This window comes from Ambystoma mexicanum, chromosome 3p (genome assembly GCF_040938575.1).
Source record: "Ambystoma mexicanum isolate Mex_15411 chromosome 3p, UKY_AmexF1_1, whole genome shotgun sequence".
Lineage (NCBI taxonomy): Eukaryota > Metazoa > Chordata > Amphibia > Caudata > Ambystomatidae > Ambystoma > Ambystoma mexicanum.
The window spans coordinates 689,253,908-689,276,433 of NC_090925.1; the positions used below are offsets into that span (position 1 = coordinate 689,253,908).

General features: G+C 50.6%; 1 protein-coding gene across 2 annotated transcripts in view; it reads left to right on the forward strand.

Annotated features, from left to right (window-relative positions):
- Nucleotides 1-22,526, forward strand: part of UNC5A (unc-5 netrin receptor A) — a 1,152,281-nt gene that overhangs the window by 1,099,677 nt on the left and 30,078 nt on the right. For both annotated transcript variants that reach the window (XM_069651483.1, XM_069651482.1), the window contains one exon: nucleotides 17,784-17,962. In XM_069651483.1, the coding sequence (XP_069507584.1) occupies nucleotides 17,784-17,962 (179 nt within the window). The remainder of the gene's footprint in view (nucleotides 1-17,783; nucleotides 17,963-22,526) is intronic.

The following is a 22,526-nucleotide window of genomic DNA, read 5'->3' on the forward strand; positions in this document are numbered from 1 at the left end:
CAAATCATTGCTGCACACATATCACTGCATTGATTTGCCATGGACTACTGTCTGCATGGTGACACACAATGAACCCTGCTTTCCTATTCAAAGTGCCAAATCACGTTGAGGTACCATCTTGTGTGCGCTAGGCAGTGGGTGGCTTGTTAAGAAAATTAAAAGAGCATTGATGCTGAGTGAATGCATTTAGTCCATGTCCCAAATCAGCTACTAGAATAACTAAAAAGTAATATTAAAAAAAAACTTTTTGGTGTGTCAAATAAAAAGACATGAAAATAAAGAACATAGTTTAAAAAAAGAATTCGGTCTGCCACTTTTTTTTCTCTTGGTAGAATGCATAGATTTGGTCAGCTAACTGATGCTTTGTGTTGTCCTTCAGGTAAAAAATGCCCCATGTTCAGTTCTTAAAACGGAAATGTTAAGCACATAATTTGTAAAAACAATGACTCGTTAAATGACCCATCATTTATAAATTGCCCCCACTTTAAAGGCTCTGTCAACACAAAGGGCAAGGGGCACAGGGTGTGTGTCTTCAGAGCACCTCAGAGGCTGCGTTCGCAATATGCATTCCATTGTTTGTAACAAAAGAAAGCTTGACTTATTCTCTGCAAGCTCAGGTATCAGTCTGGGTGAGTCCCTTCCTGTACTCCACTGCCCTGAGCAATTTAGGGGTGATCCCAGGGCAGTCACCCCTTCGCCCACCCCAGGAAATGGGTCTGGCTGTGGCAGAAGGGAAAGCATTGAAACATTGTAGGGTTCACAGTACCAGGCAGTGTCACGGAAGTCTACATCCCGTGTGGTATTCCCCCTCAGCAAGCTTTGGTAGAAGGAGGGAGCATTGACAAAGTGCAAGGTTCACAATTCCAAGCCATGTTACAGAAGCCTACATCCACTCTGGTGTTACCCGCAGCAAGGTGGAGCAGAAGGGAAAGCCTTGAAACATTGAAGGGTTCACAATACCACACAGATTCACAAAAGCCTCCATCTAGTGTGGTGTCCCCACAGCAAGCTTTGGCAGAAGGTGGAGCATCAATACAGTTCAGGGCTCACAATTCCAAGCCATGTTGCAGGAACCTGAAACCTGTGCACCGTTCACAATTCCAATACATGTCATGGGAGCCTGGAACCTGTGCAGGGTTCGCAATTCTAATCCATGACACAGGAGACTACAACCAATGCAAGGATCACAATTCTAAGCCTTGTTGTGGGAGCCTACAACCAATGCACGGATCAAAACTCGAAGCCTCGCTGTGGGAGCCTACAACCAGTGCAGGGTTCGCAATAACAAGTTGTATCGAGGGGAGTTAATGTAAATGCAGGGTTTACCATATAAACCCATGTCATAGGGGCCTAACCTGTGCAGGGTTCACCATCTGGAGCCATGTTACAAGTGCCTACAACCAGTGCAGAGTTCACAGTACCAGGTTGTGTCAGGAGACTATAACCAGTGGACCCATATGCCGTCAGGGAGGTAACATGAACTGGGTGGCACTGGGCCCAGTCCCCATGCATATTCCCGGCCCCCCAGGTAGTACGCAAGACATTGGGTAGGTGTTGGCAATAAAAGGCTGTGGGATTTTATTGCACAGTTATGGTCATAACAAAACATTATCATAATTACAGTAACCATAACATGTAGTACTTTTGGGCATCGGGTCCCGAGGTTACCCCCTCTAGCCCGTGCCGCCATTCTTGTCCCACGACAGTGTGGTCACCGTACGGTGACCTGTCTTCTTTCTCCTTCTTCTCATCCTTTTTCTTAGGGTAGGAAGGTTCTGGGAAAAAGAAGAAGAGACTCTGGGTGGACAGAGTACTCTTTGGTTTGGGTACCCGTGCAGGGTCCACAAACTGATTTGTTTTTGGCTGCAGTAGCCCTTATGTAGGACCCAGGGGCTGTCCCTTGGGTCATTCTGTGTGGTGGGGGCTGTGGTGCCAGCCCCCGGCCAGCATCTGCTGACAGCTAATTGCACCTTATGGTGCCTCAGCCTAGCCCCCCCACCCACTTCCTGCCTTTGGTGGGCCATGATGTTTTGCATCCCTGTGTGGGGAGGGCAGGGTGTTGATTAACACCCTGCCCCTCCCTCTGTGTTTCCTGGTGCAGCGACTGTGCTCGCCTTTGTAGTATTGTGGGGGAGATGGGGAGTGCTGGCCCATTTGTTGGGCTGATGCTCCCCCTCTCCCCTGCCTAGACAGCCATGGGGCACCGGTTACCCTGCCTCGCTTTGGGAGGCCCTGCAGCATTGCCCATAACCAGTGGACCCATATGCCGTCAGGGAGGTAACATGACCTGGGTGGCAATGGGCACAGTCCCCATGCTTATTCCCGGCCCCCCAAGTAGTACGCAAGACATTGGGTAGGTGTTGGCAATAAAAGGCTGTGGGATTTTATTGCACAGTTAGGGTCATAACAAAACATAATCATAATTACAGTAACCATAATATGTAGTACTTTTGGGCATTGGGTCCCGAGGTTACCCCCTCTGGCCCGTTCCGCCACAACCTGGATGGGTTACCGGCTGTCCAGGTTTCCCCCAAAAGTTGTTGGTTGTTGTTTCCTAGCTGCATTGTCTGTTCCCCTTTAGTTTAGGCTATTCCTTTGACGTGCCTGGCGTTGGCCCCTGTAGGGGTTTGGCTTGTAATTATGTGTGGGCTGGCATCGTGTGCTGGCCTCTGGTTTCCCTTTGTACGGCTGCTCTAAGTTTGTTTTCTTTTTGGTGGAACAATCAAGGCCTGATTGTTTGGACAAATTGGACGTGGGCTGCCCTTTCGGTGGGATGGATCATGCTCTGACCGTTTGCGGTCTTAGCTGGTTCTGAGCCCCCGTCTGTTTTCTCCACTTGCCGCAGTACTTACATATCGCCCTGCTGGGAAGGGCCTTCAGGCCCATCCGCAGTGTTTTGCTTTATGGTTTGATTCCCACCTTATGCTAGTGTTTGTGCCTGTTCCTGGGGAGCCGTGCTTGGTTCCCCTGTTTTCCAGTGTTTGCTCATAAAACCAAACAGTTTAAATTAATCTGTAGTTTAGCTGCTTTCTGGCCCCTGCCTTTGTGGCGTTGGCCTTTTTATCTATTTTAAAAAAACGTTATGGTTTGAGACTTCTTGTGGCGTTGGCCTAATTATTTATCTTAGAAACATTATTGAGTTTCTTATGGTTTTTAGAAGCGCAGGCCCTTTGCGGCGTTGGCCTGTTCGTCTGTGCTGTGTGGTGTCTGTCCACCCAGGTACTTTTCCCCCACTGCTTATTAATTTTGTTGAACCTGTTTTCCGGTTCCGTGCTACTTGTAGCACACTGGCGCCCACCACGGGCGTTGGCCTGTTGTGCTGCTTGGTGTTTATTCCGCACTCCTTATTAATTATGTTGAACCTGTTTTCAGGTTCAGTGCTGTTTGTAGCACTCTGGCCCCGGCCTTCTGGCGTTGGCCTGTTGTGCTATGTGGTGTTTGTTCCCCACTGCATCCTAATTTTGTTGAACCCGTTTTCAGGTTCTGTGCTACTTGCAGCACTCTGGCCTCGGCCCTCGGGCATCGGCCTGCTGTGTTGTGTGGTGTTTATTCCTCACTGCTTATTATTTTTGTAGAACCCGTTTTTGGGTTCAGTGCTACTTGCAGTTTTCAGGCCCCAGCCTTCGGTTGTTGGCTTTTTGTCTATTCTATTTCTTGCTTGTATTCTCCTCTGTGTATTTTTCTTGCCTTGTGGGCTGTGTCGCCCTAATCTCTGGCATCTTGATGTACTTTCTGCCTGACTTGCGATGCTACCCATGTTTTACTGGTCTTTCCTCGTGTCTTAAAACATACCCTTTTCCTCTTGTATGTTCTGCTACCTCTTTTGTTTTCTTTCTCTATTCTGTTCTGGGAGCACATGCATCACATGTTTTGTTTTTGTTGTTTAACTGGCGCTACGGACGCTCAGGCATCTGAGCGCTGCTCGAAAAGGCTGGGTTCGGCCCTGCCGGGGTTCGAAACTGCATCAGCAGGCTCAGCCCTGATGTGAAAGTGAGTGCTCAACTTGCTGTGCTGTCTGACTAGCTGTACCGTTCTGGAGGGTGTTGACTATGTTTTGGAAATATATCCTCTATCTTTTACCTGGGCTGGCCTGGCGGCAAGAGTGGGCTTTTATTCTGGCCCCTGGTTTGTGTTTGTTTGTCCTGTTATCTGTGCTGATGTTGTTTCTTCTCCTGCCTCGGCCATCTCGAACCGCTGGGAAGCTGGTCATCTGCTTGTGTACCACATGCATGTTGCGGGTGGTCCTGATCGTCTGGAACACTTCTCGTTTGTTAGCGCCTTGGTTTCTGGGTTTGTTGTAATCCTTCGGCTCTCGCTTTGGTTATGTGTATTTATTATTGCCCCTGAACTGTGGCGCTGGGTTTTTTGCCCTTGTAAGAGGTGAAGGCTGAGGGTTGACCCAGCCAGATTTTTTAAATTGCTTGGCCTGCTCGGGCCGATTTTAAAGAGAGGGCTCTGATAGTTGTGCTAAGCGGCCCTGCTCTGTCTTTCTGTGCGGCTTTAGCCCTATGAGATGGATAATTCTTTTAATTTGTGGAGGCTGTTTCGGCTGTGTTTGGTATGGCCTGGACTGGGCTCTGGACCCACCGTCTAGTGTGGGTTGTAAACTGAAAAACGCTCTGTTTACTGTGTTACCTGACTGTTTAGTTGTCTGTCCTGTCTTAGCTGTTTGTTTCAGCTCTTTACTTGTTTGTATGGCTGGCTCGCTATTCGTCTGCCTGCGTGTCTGTTTCTTTGGGACCCTGGCTTGTTTGGTGACCAGCGGTGGGTGTGCGGAATCGTGTGTCTTCTGGTGCCCTGAGGGGGTTTTCTCTTACTTACCTTGCAGTGGTGACTTTGGTGTCATCGCCCCTTCTTCACCTGGCTCCTTACCGCTGGCCCCCGATGTCCTGAATGCTTCTGTGCACTTTTGCCGTATTTCCGTCGCTCCTTTCGTGCCTGCGGTCTGGTTCTGCTGCACCTCAGTAGTGTTGTTTGCAACTGGGTCCCCTGAGAAACAGGTTTCCCTTGGTTGTGAGTTGTTTTGAACCCCGTTTCAGGGTTCTGTGTTTGCACTACCTCAGTAGTGTTGTTGCAACTGGGTCCCCTGAGTACAGGTTTTACCCTTGTTGTGCATTGATTTGAACCCCATTCTGGTTTATTCTGCGTACACAGAAATATTTGGCAAGCTCCCTTTAGGTAGCTGCCTGTGGTTGGAGATCCCTTTCAACGGGTTCTCTTTTTCATGCCTTTGTTACTGGCTGGTGCTATTAGCATGGGCTTGTGTGTTGGCTCTGCCAGGCTTCAAGTTGCCTCAGTAAACTCTGTCCAGGTGTACAAAATGCGAGTGCTTATGCCGGTTGATGTACGTATGGTTTCTCAATTCGTTCCTGAGGTCCAAGGCATCCTCTTGTCCCTTGATCTGCCCTCAAACTTCCCGTCTCATGAGGGAGTCTTGAGTCTTACGTGCTGCTTAGCTGTAGTCAATTTGGCACTTGCAGAAACTGCCATGTTTGGTAACTTCGCCTAGTTTGGTAATCTTCGCGCCTTGAAACACTTGTGTATAGGTGCGTTATAAATGCCATATCATATCCTATCATTTTGGCAGTTGCGTGCAGTCCATGGTCTAACCCAGCTTGTTATGTGGCATGTTCCCTGCCTTGTTGTGCCCCGTGTCAGGGTACTGGGTTGTAGATATAAATTTGTCTCATGGCTGGCTACCCGATGTGTAGTGCTTGTGTAAGGAAACTTGTTCTGTGTGTGATTATTCTAGGTTTGACTAAGAGATTTGCCCTTCCTCTGTCATTTTAGGTTTCTTTTGTCTGTGGGGTGGCTTGGCACTTGTATGCTGTAACTGGTCCACCCCTTGTCTAAATGTTAGTTATTGGGAGACAGCCAGGCATTTTCTTATTGAAAGTTTTGTGTTTCAGATACTGGTTGTGCTTCCGATATTGCTCAAATGGGCACACTGTGGCTGATGGTGCCCCCCCCCCTCCCCGGAATGAGTTTTGTGCGCTACTATGATGACTGTTGTTATTAATTTTTCCCAGTAAAAACAGGCCGACTGTTTTGGTTGGTTGCCCACCGGTTGCCTCTGTGGTCAGCCAGGGTGTGGTCAGGCTAGCACACCCTGGCAGACTCTGGGCCGGTAGGTGCCACAGATAGTGGTAAGCATTTAGCATTTATGTCCTCAGCCGGGATTTGCACTGCCACCACAGGCTCTGTGCTGCTGTCCACGGGCCTCTACTTACTGTGTTATTTGACCTGGGTTGGAACTATATTTGTCACTCGTGTTGGCAAACTTTTGTTGCCCCCCCCCGTATCCGGGTACTGTCTGACATTTAGAGAGTTTGTAACAAAAAATGGGTAGGGGGAGCAGTTGTTGTGGGCAATATTTGTTGCTTTTGTCTCTGACTTGCTTAGGTGTTCTGGGGTTCTGCCTGTGATTTGGAGCTCTCCGCAGTGTTTATGATTCTGGGAGACATGGGTAAATGTTTCCCCTCAGTCCCTAACTGCTGCGCCCTTGGTAAGCTCGTTTTGGTGCTCGTGTTTCAATATGGGGGGCTGGACATGTTTGTGAACATACTATCTGTGCTCGGTGGGGCTGTGTGCTTTGCTTTCATATGTGTGCTGTTTTGACCGCGGGGTGAACAATGTGCCCTTGCCCAGAGACCATCTGTGGCCCAGGCTATGTGAATTTTCTTGTCACCCGTTTTGTGAAACTGCCTGGTGTTGTGACCCTTTATAACTTAAACAGTTTGCCCTGAGGGCTGTTAAAATTCTTTCCCGCAGTAACGAGCGTTTGTATTTTGCTCAGTGCAACAATAGGCTGGCATGGGCGTTGGGGCAGGTTCGAGATTTATCCTTTCATCTAAACATGTGTCAGCCCCCGTCATGTGCAAGCTGACATACCCCTGCAAATATTTGTATTTTTTGCTTATTTGAAATTGTATTGTTATCTATTGCAGGATAATCTTTGTTGTCTGGAAAATGGCTTAGCAATCGCTTACAATATAATAATAACTGCCTGTTTGCCTGTAATTATTTATATAGCGCTTCAGGCCCTGCGTTAGACTTCTAAGTGCTGTGTGGGCACAATTATTATTACCCAATGACATTGGTACTCATTTTAACGACCTCTGAAGGATGAGGGGCTGAGTGGGCCCAGAGTGGGAATCGAACTCTGTGCAGTTAAACGAGCTGGACTGGATTAATATTCTGCCGCTCTCACAACTCAGCTATCCGCCCGCCCCAGAAATGCGGTTTGTTTAAACAAGATTGTGCTTTTAAAACGACGGGCTCCCGCGCCCTACGAAGGAGGGCCCCTCGGCGGAGGCCCCCCCTTAGTGCCGACTTCCTCACGAGGCACGGGGCACGAGGAGTCGTGGGGGGAGGAGGGGGGCGAGACAGGCACCACTCCACCCGGAAGGGGGGGGCGGGTGACGTCATCATCCCGCGCGCTCATTGGCGCTTAAATACACCTGGAAAGAGCTGCAGGGTCTCACTTTGCCGGCTCTCGCCTACGTTGCTGTTGTGTCCGTTCCAGTGCGACGAAGGAAGCGGTCCAGGTCGGGTTGTTCCTGCGGTTCCAGTGAAGGAGTTGACCGGTTCCGGAAAGAAGGGGAAGGTAAATGCTTTTACGGGAAGTTTTGCATTGGTTATGTGGGAAAGGCGGATGGCATTGCGATGGGTGGAGATCATGGGGATCGGGTCGAGAGGGGGCATTGTTGTGGGACGGTTGGCTTGGGTGTGGCCTTTTTTACTGGGATGGAATTAGGTAGCATAGGGGGTTGCCTTGTACAGGGGCCAAGGGCAGGAGTTGGCGCGCGATGGCCGCCGCGTGATGAGAGGCGGTCAGGCATGGGCTGTACCAACCGAACGCGCAGCATGAGTTTGTGCCCATGTCTGAGATAATTTTAAAAGCACAGTTAGCAAAGGCGGAGTTGTGGTACGGCCGCCGTGCCGATACATTAGAGGGGCCGACGCTCGTCACGTTTATTTGGACTGTGCATCGTGCGAGTTGTGCGCCGTTAAGACAGACTACTGATGTGGTTGGTATCGGTGAAGGACTAACGAAAGCGCCCTTACTGACTGAGTGCCCTAGTATTGAATAAACACTACACAAGGTTCTGCACACTATTGAACATCTCCAATTGAGCTTTCATTGGCAATTTGTAGAGCGGTGCGCACCCTCGAGATGTTCCACACCCTCAAACATTCATAAACGTATACTGCGTGCCCCCGACTATTGTCGGGGGAGGGTGGGGTGTGGTGCGAGGAACCATTTTGGTGCCTCGGCTGGTGGCCGTACCGCGTGGGGCCTTCTTTAATGACTGTAATGTAGCAGTTGTGCCACGGATGGCGTTACGTTAATATGCAGGCACGCTTTGCATTCTGGGATATGTAGTTTTGGTTTAAGCCTCAGGATTGTGGGCCTAGAGCACCCAGCAATTAATGCTTTTAACTCAAGCCGGTCAAGTGCCACAGCGAGTAGAGCGCTTGCTTTGGCATCCGCTCAGAGCCTGCTGACGCAGGTTCGAATCCCGGCAGGACCAAACTCAGCCGTTCATCCTTCCGAGGTCGACACCATGGGTAATGATAAGCAGCGCCCGGATACCCGAGGGTTCGTAGCGCTGTATAAATGCCAAAGAAGGGTCCAGGTTTTCGGGTATGTCCAGATTTGGTTCTAGAGCGGGATTTCAGTTTCGGGCACGGGAGTAAGCACGATTGCCCCCACCCAAAAAAAAGAAAAAAAAAGTGCCGGCATTTGAAATTGAGCAGGCAGTCATGGGAAGCTTTATGGAGTTAGCTGCACTTAGGGTGAATGGGGGGGGGCGGATCGTACGGCAAGGCAAGGAGCGGCAGGGTGGTGGGGCACTTGAATTATTGGGGGCAGGCAACCCTATATAAGAGGCGGCAAGAGTTGTACGGGCGACTGCTTCCGTGGCCTGTCGGTATGTTTCCTCCATGACATTCGTTCTCAGGTGTGTTTTCCTTGTTCCCTTGGATCTCACCCATTGCTCCTCACCTTTCCCGGGCCCCCCTAATGGGCATGGGCAACAAAGGGATGTCGGGGAGCTCCATTGCCTCGTGGGCTATGGCGGAGCACTCACGGGAATTCAGGAAACCCGGCAGAGGGGCCAAACAAGGTATGGGGACATTGAGCAGCTGCTGGAACAGGTGGGGTTTCAGGAAAGCAGTTAAGCACGCAGGCGGGTTTGGGGGTTAACAGTGGGATCGCTCAAGGGGGAACGGGGGTGTGGGCAATACTTGAGGTGCGCCGGTTTAGAGTTTTTCTGGAAGGCAGTGGTTTCCTGCTTCGTGGGCGGGGAAGGTGCTTCAGGCGGTCGTCAATTTACTGGTGTTTAAGTGTGGGGAAATGTTTTGTGGTTGGCATCGTTTGGTTTTGCTACACTGGGGGTTAACTAATATGTGCAGTCGCGTGGGTTACACGAAGTCAATTGCCTTAATGATTAGCATTTCGGGGAAGGCGCGTTGCAATTGGGGGAAGAAAAAATAAATAAATAAATAATTTTAACTTTTATGAGGTGGAAATGGAGACTAGCGGCATGGCATAGGGTGTGTCTTCATTAAAGTTTATTCCAAGTGCGGGTGGGGGTTAATATTTACGCGCTCCAGTTGAAGGGGTGGGGTTTGCTGATCTACTATCAGGAATGTTTTCCGATGGGTTAACCTGCGTACCACTGGGACCACATGTCCCAGAATGCAACTGGTTCAATGCTAGGCGGGTAAGGAACGGCCTAGCGGGCTTAAGTTCGAGGGTGTCTACCTGATGCGGCTAGATTGGGACAGTCGGCTTGATTAGACAACTTTCACGGCAGGCCCGGTAAGACGGTGGGGGGGGGGGCAAAAAAAAAAAAAAAAACCCAGGAACTTAACAGGAGCCCAGTCTTAACGCAGCAGGACAGTTGCACTTACCATGGAGAGGTGGAGCTGGCAGCCGGAAAATGGTAGTGGCGGTTGGGAAACAGGCATGGGATTAAATACATGGGAGGCTGCTATGGGGTTCGCAGGTGCCAGTGGTGGCAGGAGGAAGCAAGGGGTGCTAGGAACACCGCACGTTTTGATACGGTGGGGAATTTAGAACACGCACATACACAAGTGTTTCAAGGCGCAAAAAGGGGTCTGGAAGGGTTGGAGTACCACACGGGGGTTTAATCATTCATGCCATCTGGCCATCACAGGAGGAGATTAGCATTCCGAGCCATGAGGGGTTTAAAACGCGGTGGGCAATAGGGATGGGTTCTTTACAATAATATACCCTAGATGGGGTCGGTAACAAAATAGGATGGCTAGGGGTCCCAATTACCGGGTGGTGTGCGGTGCAATAAATAGTGATTTAGCCACGTGGCAAGGCAGAGGTTTGGGGGTAGTGCATCTCGAGTTAATGCATGTTCAATGGGGTCATGCAGGGTGACGCATCAGGAACTGCATGCGGAGTTACGTTTGAAGGCAGGATTGCGAGGGTGGGGGGCGCGGAAGGCAAAACAGGTAAATCCCAGCAGAGGGGCCAAAGAAGGAAGGGTGTGGGTAACATCCAGAGGGCATGTGATGGGGTTCAGAAAGTTTCTTTGGGCATCAGGCGTGGACGTACAATTGGCTCTGGCCAGGTGTGGGGGGGGGTGTACAACGTTATTAGTATAGAACTGTGGCCAGGTTGGCGGTCACTAGGAGGCAGTGAGCGTAGGGCGCGCAAGCCTGATCCCCCTCTCTCTCCGGTAGGAGAGGGGTGCTTGGGCGGGCGAGGGAAGGGGGCAAAGGGAGGGGGTCGCTAGGTGGGGCAGAGTACGCGCACATTTACAGGGGGTTGCTAGGAAGGGGGTGTGGACGATGGTAGAGGGTACACGGGAGGGGGGGATGGAAGAATTGGCAGGTCTTTCAGCACACTGAAAGGACAACACATAGCCCTGGAGCATGGGGTTTTGGGGGAGGCAACAACAGTTTGTCGTCTCGCTCACCGTGTTTCTTTCATCCTTCAGGGTCCACCAGACAGCTTACGTACCACGCAGGGAGAGGAGCCGGCGGCGAGCCCCCTAGTTTGGGTTAGGAAGACAGGGTCGCCACGCTTCATCTTCTAAGGATGGACCGGGAGAAGATGGGAGACGAGCAGTCAGCAGCAAAAGCTAGGGTCGAGATCGGTCGTTTGCCGCATCCGCTTGAGATAATGAATGCAGAGGCCTGGGCAAGATTTGCAGTGTTGGCCAAGGCCGAAGGATGGGAAACTGCGGTGGCCAGGATGGGGGGCCCACAGCCAGACGGCGAAGCAATAAGCTCCCGGACTGCAGCCGCCTCCTCCTACTCGGGCTCGGCATTTCCTACAGGGAACAGGGTTAACCAGGCGAGTCTTACAGCCAACAAATACGAGGAGCGTGGACACGCAAGGTCGAGCGAACGGTTTGGGGCACCAACGCCAGGGGGGGGGCGGCCTACCGGAGGGCGTGTTCCGAGGGCAGGACACCCTGCAGTCATGTGGGAGCAGAGGGCAGGCCAAAAAAAGGGTGAGGCCTGATGAAAACCTGCAGAACTGGTTGGCGGCATTCAGAGTCATGGAGCAGACAATAATGGAGAAGGATCACGACCAGGGGCCAGCCCTTCAACACTACAGAGAATGCGTGGTGGAGGAACACAGAAAGTGGGGGGGCATGTTTTGGCTGAGGAACGACCCAAGGTTTAGGAAAAGCATGGAGAGCGACCCCGGCTTGCGATGGGAGCACAAGCAGGTGGGGGATTAGTGGCTAGGAGAAGGGGGGTCAATCCGGACCGACAATAGAAGGGGCAGCCGCAAGGGAGGTCAAGGCACGAACAATCGAAAGTATGGGGCCTACAGGACAATTCTCTTTTAAGGGGCACAAGGGCTCAGCCGGAACTCAATTTTTATTAGCAATCATTACTAGATGGGAATGTAGACAACAATAATGGTCAAAAAATGAAAAGATTTTACAAAAGTGCATTACTTATCGTAGTTGGCATGGTTCGTCAAACTGGAGAAATTCCTAATCAGCAGGGGCCCTGGATGGGTTTCGATTAGTTCGAAAACTGCGGGTTGCTTCGGGGAGGACAAAGTTCACTTATCCAAAGTGGGGGTAAGGTCGATCGTGTACAACCTAAAGGATGCTCGGCAGGGGATGGGCTGCAATTGAACAGCGGTGGGGGGGGGGCAGGGGTGAGTGTCGATTTGGGTTTTGTAATGAAGGAAGCCTTTAGAGGCCCGAAACGCTCCCTCCCTCCTAAATCTGGGAGGGGGGGGCCTCCAGTTATGGAACGGAACGGTCAAGGGAAGACTTCTTTCGGCACGCCGCTGCCAGGTCAGTTGGCCCTCCTGCAGGGGAGCCCATGTAAGCTGCAAACAGTCAGGAGGAGCTCCAGCGGGGAAGGCTGCAACACAAGTCATCACGCCACCGGTTGTCAGCCGGAGGGCCTGTGTGCCTGTTGCGGACGGAGTGAAAGGGGTGAAAGGCGCATTGATAGTTTAACTGGGGATTCCTGAGCTAAGGCGACCAGGTGCATGAGGGGGAACTCACTACGGCCGGTGGCCTGCTGTGAGTCTTGGCGGTGACACCGGTCGCAGCGACTGGTCTTTGGCGGACAAGCCCAGCGGATGTTACCTGGTGTTCCCGTTAGAAAGTACTGGCGGAGACCACAAGGGGAACTGCACAGCCATCAGTTTATCAAGAACGGCGCCCAGGAGTATTAGACTCAGGGGAGGCCCACGTTAATGGGGAGGGTTAGGGGGCTTGGAAGACCTTTCCAACTCCAAAAGTGGGTGGGGGAAATGGGAAGTGCATCGTTGGAAACTGAAAATTGGAAAGTACAATGAAGTCAGCAAGGGGGGGGGTGAATTGAAAAGTTTGCACTGTAAACAGGGCTCCGGCAAGTACGTTGGTAACTGAGGGGAAGGGGGGCCCCTGGGAGATTGGGGGATGATAGGGGGGGCTCAAGAGAAGGGGGGCCCTTTGCGATTGGCAGCTTAAAGAGATCTAAGGAAACTGGGGGAGGGGGAGGCCTGGGAGTGCAGGGGGTAGGGGCCAGCAGGATCAGGGGGGTTAGTTGGGGTGGACCCCTCCTTAGCGAAAGGCAGGGGAAGAGGATGGGGATAAGAAGGTGCTGGGCTCGGCGGGATAAGTAGCGCTTGATGGATGGGGTTCTCTAGAACAGGAGGGCGCGATGGGGGCCAGAGGGGATGGGACAGCTAAGGCGGCAGGGAGAGCTAGGGCTGATCGGGGACTTGACCGAAGGGGGGAGAGGGGCTCCCTGGCATGATGGGCTGGAGGAAGACCGTTTGGGGGGGGAAAGTTAACTAGGATCAATAAGCCAACCTGGGGAAGCGGGAAGAAGGAATCCAGGGGAAAGGGAGAAAAAAGGGGAAAGGAGACCGGAACGCATCCTTTAGAAGGAGCCTAAGCGGAAATGGAGAATGGAAAGAAAGTAAAGCACGGAATAAAATTGCACTTAAATAGCGTTGGGGAAAGAAAATGAAAAGAAAAAAAAAATTGCAAAATAAAGTAATGGCCAAAGGGTAGAGAGGGACTGCTGAGGAAGGGACTGGGCGCCCGCGTCGGGTCCCCCAAGGACCCGGAGGGGCGGGGGGGAAAAGTTGCTTGCTCTCATAGTAGAAAATCCTGAGCGTGAACGGAACACCTGTAAGCTAACTCCTGACTTTATGTGTAATAAAGTTTGCTGTGGCAATTTTTCTCCCACTCATCCTACTGGTCTCTGCCTATCCTTTGGGTGGAGGGGGGTTGGGCTGCTTTGGGAGGAGGGTAGCTGGGCAGGAGTGAGAGACGGAATGTGGAAGGAAAGCTGGGGGGGGGGGCTTTGGGAGCAACAAGGGTTGTCACTGTGCCACCCCACTGAGGGTGTCGGCGCTAAGAGAAAACCTCCCACGTTTGTTCCACGTGTTTAGCCAATTGATTCCTTTTCAGGTTTTCCAACCTCCGTGCGGTGAGCTTCTGCACGCTGCTCTGTGTTGTCGCCTCTCAAGGAAGCGTTACATTTTAACATAGACCGGGCTGCTGCCCGATGTTGTCACGCAACCCCGGTGCAGGGGTTCACTTACTTGAAAGGTGGAAGGGAACGCCGCCTGCGCCGGGTTGCTTTGTTTACTTTTCTCCCTCGATTCCGGCAACCCAAAATCCTGCCCTTCGCCTTGCAGCAGCACCTCGGAGGGGCTCAATGTGAGCTGTCTGCGTCCAGCCGGCCTTCCTTCATTCTTCCAGACCGCCAGTTCTTGTTCCTCGCTGGGCGGGATTTCTATGATTTGAACAGGACTATGTTCATAGACAGGGAAAGACGCCGCGGTTGCAGCAAACTTTGTGTAAGGGGGGCCCAGAGAGGTGGGATAAGCAAATGAAGATGCTGAGTGCACAGCAAAACTCCAAAAAAGAAGAAGAGACTCTGAGTGGACAGAGTACTCTTTGGTTTGGGTCCCCGTGCAGGGTCCACAAACTGATTTGTTTTTGGCTGCAGCAGCCCTTATGTAGGACCCAGGGGCTGTCCCTTGGGTCATTCTGTGTGGTGGGGGCTGTGGTGCCAGCCCCTGGCCAGCATCTGCTGACAGCTAATTGCACCTTATGGTGCCTCAGCCTAGCTCCCCCGCCCACTTCCTGCCTTTGTTGGACCCTGATGTTTTGCATCCCTGTGTGGGGAGAGCAGGGTGTTGATTAACACCCTGCCCTCCCTCTGTGTTTCCTGGTGCAGTGACTGTGCTTGCCTTTGTAGTATTGTGGGGGAGATGGGGAGTGCTGGCCCATTTGTTGGGCTGCTGCTCCTCCTCTCCCCTGCCTAGACAGCCATGGGGCACCGGTTACCCTGCCTCGCTTTGGGAGGCCCTGCAGCATTGCCCATAACAGATGCATTGTTCAACATACGAAACAGGGTCCCAGTTTCCAACAAACAGTGCAGGGTTTATTACATAAAGCCATGTCACAGGAGCCTAACCAGTGCTGTGTTCCCCATATGGAGCCATGTTGCAGGTTGCTACAACCAGTGCATGGTTCACCATGTAAGGTTGTGTTGAGGGGATCACAACCAGTGCAGGGTTCACCATATAAAGCCATATAAGAGGGATCTAACCAGTGCACGATTCACCATATGTAGCCATGTCACAAGTGCCTACAACCAGTGCAGTTTTCACAATACCAGGTTTTGATGGATGTCTAACTAATCAGAGTTCACTTCATGGAGTTGTGTGGCAGGTTCCACCAAACAGTGAAGGGTTCAGCATCTGAAGACATGTCACAGGGTCCTAACCAGTGTAAGGTTCACTGTGATTAATCAACTTCCGGGGTACCAGTGGTCCAGGGATGAATATAGGTTTTTAAACCATCAATCAGCCCCACACCTCCAATGCACCAAAGGGGACCCGAAGAGATTGTAACAGCAAGCAAATTATAAACCCCCTTTTCCAATTTTGGTAACGTGGCTGAAACGGCAGGCTTATCTCTCACCTGTGAGTTTGATTGTGCTTTCCTTAGGTGGGGTCCGTCAAGGAGTTGTGTCACGTTTGCCTCTTTTCTTGTCACTAAGATGCTCTTTGAAGACATAAGACCGGTCCTGATTTGCCACCATAATGTCTCCATATAGAACAGAGGAAACACTGGGGCGGACAAGCAGGTCAACACCTGAAGTATGGGGGAAAAAAGCCAGAGAGGCTAAAAATAAACCACCGTAATGCAGGTTGGTCCGGAGTGGTGAAATGAGAGGTGTTCTTAGGAGGGACTGTAATCAGTATTAACGATATCCAAAATAAGCAGGATCCAGGCAAAAACAGAATGAAGGGCAAGAAAGTAGGAAGAATATCTGCTAAGCAGAGGAGTGCAAAAGAAGCCAAAAATGGAAGAACTAGAAGGAAACCTTCTAGCAAGCAAATACACAAGCAGTTGGTTGCAGACAGAGGAACTCGACTGGTTTGAAAATGTCATTTTTAAGGCGGACGATGGTAGATGCTTGTCAAGGCACTTCTTCCAGCTTCTTCAATGGGTTTGTGTGGTCCTTTACGGCAGACGGCCCATATCTGAGGAGTGTGTTGCGGGCAGCTGCCTTGTCCTCGGTTGGAGGTTCAGAGATCTTCTCACGCTTCCTACCTAGAAAGCTTGCTGCAGAGACTAGCAGGGCATGCAGTGTCCTGGTTGGGCACCAGTTCTGGAGTGGCACTAGGGTCCTCTGGATTCAGTATCTCCCTTTGTTCTCTGGGATATGTCCATGGATGTAATTTAGGGGTCGCCAAGGGTCGCACCTGTGACCCCTGAGGTCTCCCTTGCAACCCCTGTGTTCTCCCTTGCTACCTCTTTCTTAAGTTGAGGCTCATGGGCTGCGGTCAGCAGCATGGGGCTCTTTCTTTCAGGTTGCAGGTTCGACTCCCAGCAAGGTCAATTCAGCCTTTCATCCTTCTGAGGTTGATAAATGAGTACTAACACATGTTGGGTGATATTGTATGTAAAAAATATTTTTCTATATGAAGCGCTTAAGCGTAAGTGCTATATAATAACACATCATTATCATTTTGGCCTTGCACATCTGCTTGCCTTCACAGTAATTTGGTAACATGGGCCTATATGCACTATTAACGATACATATGGGGATCCATTCTTGTATGAAATGAATGCATATCACTTTAGAATGATATTGTAGCCATATTTTTCGTAGTGTACTCAGAAACAATCTTATGTGATGCCACTTCCTGTTTTGTCGAGGGGTGAATGGTTGTGTTCCATCGCTTCCTCTGATGTCACTTTGGGGTGGGGTCAAATTCCATCACTTCCTGTGATGTCATCAGAGGTGAAGGGTTGTGTGATGTTGCTTCCGCTACCCCTGGTTTTTGGTCAAATTATGTCCCTGGAGATGTTTAGGGGAGGGATTGCAATCTCCTGTCTGCGTGAGGTCATAGCCAGAGTGCTTTTGCAACAGAAAAGGTAAAACATGTAATACGAGGTCCCACCCATCATCCTGTCTGTTGTGGATCAAAGGGTCTCTCTGGTTAATGGCATTCTCTGTGAAGCTGCAGCGAGACCAGACTCTCTGGCAATTGAAGTAACATTCTCAAAGCTGTTGCAAGCTCCCTCCCTTTCCTTCACACTGCAGGATCCCCTGCCATGTTGCAATCTCCTGCTCTTGGCTATAGTTCGTTTTGAAAGCTCCCTCTTACCTCCATGTTACAATCTCCTTCCTAGCCTTCATGTCCCAGTCATTCTCCTGTGCATGTAGGTTACAAGGTTCCTCCCTTGCATCCATGTTCAGTCTCCAGCTCTTAACTACATGGTGCAGACACCTTCTGTTATTTCCCAATGTTCCTTGGCATGCTCCATGTTCTAGGCCTCCCCTAGGCCCTGTCCTGCAGATGTGTCCTATTCATCCTTCTTCTGGTCTCCCATTATTACCTCCATGATGAAGTATTCACCTTTACCTCCAGGCCAGAGTCTCCAATTGCTAACACCATAGTGCAGTCTCTACCCTTACTTCCAGTTTCCTATTGTTACCTCCCTGGTGCAGTCTCCATCACCTACCCCCAGCTCAGGGTTTCCTATTTTTAGGCCTGCAGTCCAGTCTCCAGTCCTTGCCTCGAGCTTCCAGTCTTCTGTTGTTTCCTCCCTGATGCAGTCTCCAGCCCTTACCTCCCCATCAGAGTCTCCTATTGTTACCCACTGGTGCTGTCTTCATCCCTTACCTCCAAGCTCCAGTCTCCACCCTTTCCCTCTCTGCTTCAGTCTCCTGGTATTGACATGTTGCAGTAATGCTCCAGCTAAAGGACTTTTCTAAGTCTTGAGTCTCCTGTCTCCTCCCTGCAGGACAGCCATCCCATGGACCTCCTACTCGGTGAGAGCGAAGAGGGATCTGCAGCCCTGGTGGGCCCGAGCGCCTTCAAGATCCCTTTCCTCATCCGCCAAAAGATCATAACCAGCCTCGATGATCCAGTTGCCCACAGCGCGGACTGGCGTATGCTGGCACAGCGACTCAACTTGGACAGGTAGGAGGCACATTTGTATGCCGGGTGAAAGGTGTTGCTTGATTACTTGCACGTTGCAAATTCAGCCATGGCTTATATTGAGGGTGGGCAGGGAGTTACCCTGGGGCATTGTCGGTTGTTCCTGATCAGTGAAGGTCTCCTGTGGCCTCAGAGTCCCTCTACCACCAAATATTTGCACTAAGGGAGTAACACAAGGAGGACTGGTAGTGCCTGCTCCTCAGGGACCCTCGGAATTGCTGGGGTTGATTAGACTAGCTTTTGCCCTCAAAGCTTCATTCCTCATTCACAGATGGGTATCAATATATGTCGTTTCCTCTGTAGTGATTGACCTCATGGCGCGGCCTCTGAAGTGAAGAATCCTAGAGTTGCTCTGCTAGCGCTCTCCCTGACGCCGCGTCCCTTAACTGTGTGCCACGGAGGAGATGTGTGCTGTGCAGCGCTCATCACACATTGCCACCGAGGATTGTGCAGCAGAGGAAGACGGTTGCCCGGCACGCCAATGGCTCCGTGGGTTGCGATATCTTTCCTAAATTCCCTGTACACTAGTCTGCCATTACACAGTGGTCGTGTGGCAAGATGAAGCACTCACTTCGGAGTGTGTGATGTGGTAAGGCACTGGTGGATCCCTAGAGCAATCTTCTAGCTGTGGAAGTGGATTTCATCAGCACCAGATTCCTTTAAGAAACAGGACCAGGTCCTCACAGTTAGAGGCCACCACTGTAAGAATCTTCTTGTGTCTTTTGTTTGCCTCCTCGCTGGATCCTTCTTGAGGTAGTCACCTGTGCCCTTAGGGAAACATATGATTAATTGACCGATAGTGGCAAAATGCTTGTCCATTGCTCCAGAGTGTGGTGGCATCTCCAAATGTATGGAGCTAGCCAACGCTTGTTAGGGGCGCCTGGCATGGTCTCTGTGTGTCAGTGGATGACCGCATGGTCTCTGTGTTTGCCACTGTGGTATTTCGGTGTGCTTCCTGGTGGGGTGGCTCTGCAAGGCAGTGCTTAATTTGTAAAACAAACAAGTGCAAGGACTCAAATATTTTGTAGCACTCCTGTGACAGTGTGGGCGAGCAGTTCCCGACCACTGCTGCCACCACCCATAGCTGCCCCCCACAGTGTCAACATATTTTTGGTTAGCCTGCAGCTTGCACCTGCGCACTGTGGTTGATATATGCACTATCAGCACTTTATGACTAAAGTGAATCGGAGAGAATAAGTGGCGGGGCTCAAAAATAAGTGCCTGGGCTGAGCCTTGGCAAACACCCCCACAAATTAAGCACTGGCACAAGGCTGGAGAAGAGCGAGGGCCTCAGAACAGACCACAGTCTGTCTGACTCACACTGGGACGTCTATCAAAGACGTAGAGTAGCACTTTGACAGTATTGGCAGCTTTCTCCTGCATTATTTAGTTGGGCAAAAGAGCACTGCATGCTTCAATGCTTCCAGTAGCTTGCGGTAAATCTGATTGACAGCAAGGACGCCGGCCATGCCAAACCATGCCTTCCACACCACGCACAACATTCAAAAGGACAGCGTGTGTCAATGTGTAAGCAGGTATTTAACACACCCAATACTACTTTAGAATACCGCATGCAGTAAGGAGCTAATGATTATGAGGTCGGATTTGGCCTCATTCATAAAAACCTGCAATTGTTTACCTCCACCGAGCAGGTGGAGGTAAAGATGATGACAGTCCAAGACATTTGTATATGTTTCCACTTAGGTGAGGGCATGGGCTGCGCATCCTCCCCACACCAGAGGAAAAGACATTTGGGGCTGGACGCCCAATGAGGGTGTGAAGAAGTACTGGCGGTGTCTTCTGCTGCTCTGCCCAACCCATTCCCATCCCACAACCAGGTGTATGTACCAAATGTGAGCGTGCAGATTTTCAGAAATACTACCCACGGTAATTCTGGAAATCTGCATGTTTTACAGCAGGTAAGGCACTAAAGGCATGATGGTGCAGAGACTGAGAGTTCCGCCTGGTGTAACGATAATTACCGTCCCACCAATCTCGCAAGGAAGCCGCAAAACTCGTTAACGCTTCGTTGTGTTTGGCTGAGACGGGCTGTCCCTTGAAGCCCCACAACTAAGGCTTTTGGGCAGCAGCTCTGGCATCCTGTTGATGTCACGATTAGCGCCTGGAGAATGTCGTAAGTTTTGGGGGACCAATCTATTAGACTCACGAAAAGCATTGGGGCTTCCCAGCGTAATGGGGCCCCAACGCCAAGCACAGGGAATTTTCTCCTAAGCAGGAAAGGTGAGAGACGTGAACTCAAAGCCCACCCCCACCTGGGCGGGATGAGTGTTGTGCAGCAATGTCTGTCACGCAGGTGCCGCCAAAATACCCCATTTGCCACTACTGCCCGTTACGATCTTACCCCATGTTGACCTTGTCCCAAAGGATGAGTGACCAATAGATTTATTCAACATCACTTTGATGCTTGCCCTTTCACCAATGTAGAGCTGGACTCAGTTGCTGCCATACTGGAACTGGAAAGGTTCCTCTTAGGGAAGCATGAAGGGAGGTTGTGGCGAATTTGACCATCAGCACAGTGGGTGGGCGCTCTCCTGGGCTTTCACATTTCTTTAATTGAAATTGAATGCTGGTAGATTAACCTCTGGAAAATGTGTGGGGCCAATCCCCACACATTTTCCTATGCTCACTGCATGATATACGCATAGACATGTGTACGCCTGGTGGTCACAGCCTACATCCACAATCCCACATGTCCTACTGAGTTGGGATATGACATGAGGAGTACACACTGCGCCTCAGAAAGGGGAGGGCCACCCCTTCCCCTGCCATGGCCAGCCTAATTAACTAAGGTTCCAAGGATCCGCCCTGTCCTTTTGTTGGCCATGTAGCTGGTGGCAGCAATTATCATACTAATCAGAAAGTAAATCAAACAGGCCCACAGGGGGCCTGGCTACAGAGGCTAACAAAGTAGTTAGGAAACCCCTAACAACCTTTCATATGCAACTGTGTCAACCTGATGCCAGCTCCTGCCTTCAGTATTGATTGACCATGGAATATCATGTCTGGAATTGTGTGTTTACAGTAGTCATCCCAGCAGGGGAACCCCATTCAGGAGATATGAGTATGTGGTTTGACGGAGCCAGAAAGTCTGGTCTCGCCGCAGCTTCATGGGGCTAGGAGAAATGCATTGACAAGCATCTACTGACGTCAACCTTAAAGGACATTTTTGAGTAAGTCGAATTACTCAAGCTGCAACCGACTGGAACACTCATGTTTGTCAAGCCACAGTCGCTTAAAGACATCCGAGACATCTCGACCAGTGCTTCAGACCCATCGACCAGCACAGAGACAATGATTCCTGACCTCGAGCTGACGTGTAGCCCAGCTTGCAGCCCTTCATCCAACTTCACTCGCCGAACCATCCTGCCACCTCATACCCACAGCTGACTCCCGTCTTGAACTCTGTCACAGAATCATGAAAAGTGCACTGAAACCAACATCTACAGCACAAGGTACATTGTGGTTCTGCCCCCCTGGTCCTTCCTGGAAGGCCTAAGAGACATTTTAAGACCCATTGCTCCCTTTGTGAGGAAGCTAAGTAACCTTGAACTGTTGTGATCATTTACCACACCGACTACCCTTCTGTCAACATGCCAAACTTTTCCTTCTTTGAAACTGTCTGTCCTCTGCAATTCTTTACAGGATGGGTTGTGTTTCGTAGTGTTGCTAGAACTGTCTGTTGTGATAATAATAAAGTAGATATTTTTATTCAGCCTTGACTGGACAGTGCCTTTTATCGATGGGTAATAATTCTTTTTTCTATGTGTTGCAACTAACCAACGATCCATGACCTTTTGGAGACAAGCCTGCCGTTCCGTCCACGCTACCAAAATTGGACAAGGAGGTTTATAATTTGCATGTGTTTCCAATCGGTTTGGTTTCCTTCTGGTGTACTAGAGGTGTGGGGCTGATTGATGGTTTAGAAACCGATATTCATCCCTGGACCACTGGTGCCCTGGAAGTTGATTCATCACACAGCGTCTTTTCTTTGTGTGGGAGAGTTCCTCCGAATCCAAACAGCCTCTATATGGAAGGCTCCGGAAGCTCTTGCAGGATCGTCAAAGGATTTCTAGGGAGAGGACATGTTCTTGCTGCACACCTCATGCCTTTGGCCAAAGAGCCTGTCCACGCCCAAATAGTTGCTGCCAAGGGCTTCCATGGGCCTGAGAGCAGGTCAGTGCCCCAGGATCCCTGGGTTTGTGGATTGCTATGTCTTGGGGTTGCTGTCTGTGACCTCTGGGCTGCAGATGCCAGGAGGCTAGCTTGGATGAGAAGCCTGCTGCCGTTGTCCTTGATGAAGCTGTGACTGCAGTATTAATTGGCCTGTCATAGCAAATTATCATTACAGAAAAGTCGAAACATGTTTTGATTTGATTTTGATTTGATTTTGATTTTTTACATTTGTAAAGCGCACCAAACGAAATAAACCGTATGTCGGCGCAGATGACGCAGCTGAAGGTAGCAACAAAGTTGAAAAGGATCCCAGATGAAATAGGGACAACTACCTAAAAAGGAAAGTCTTCAG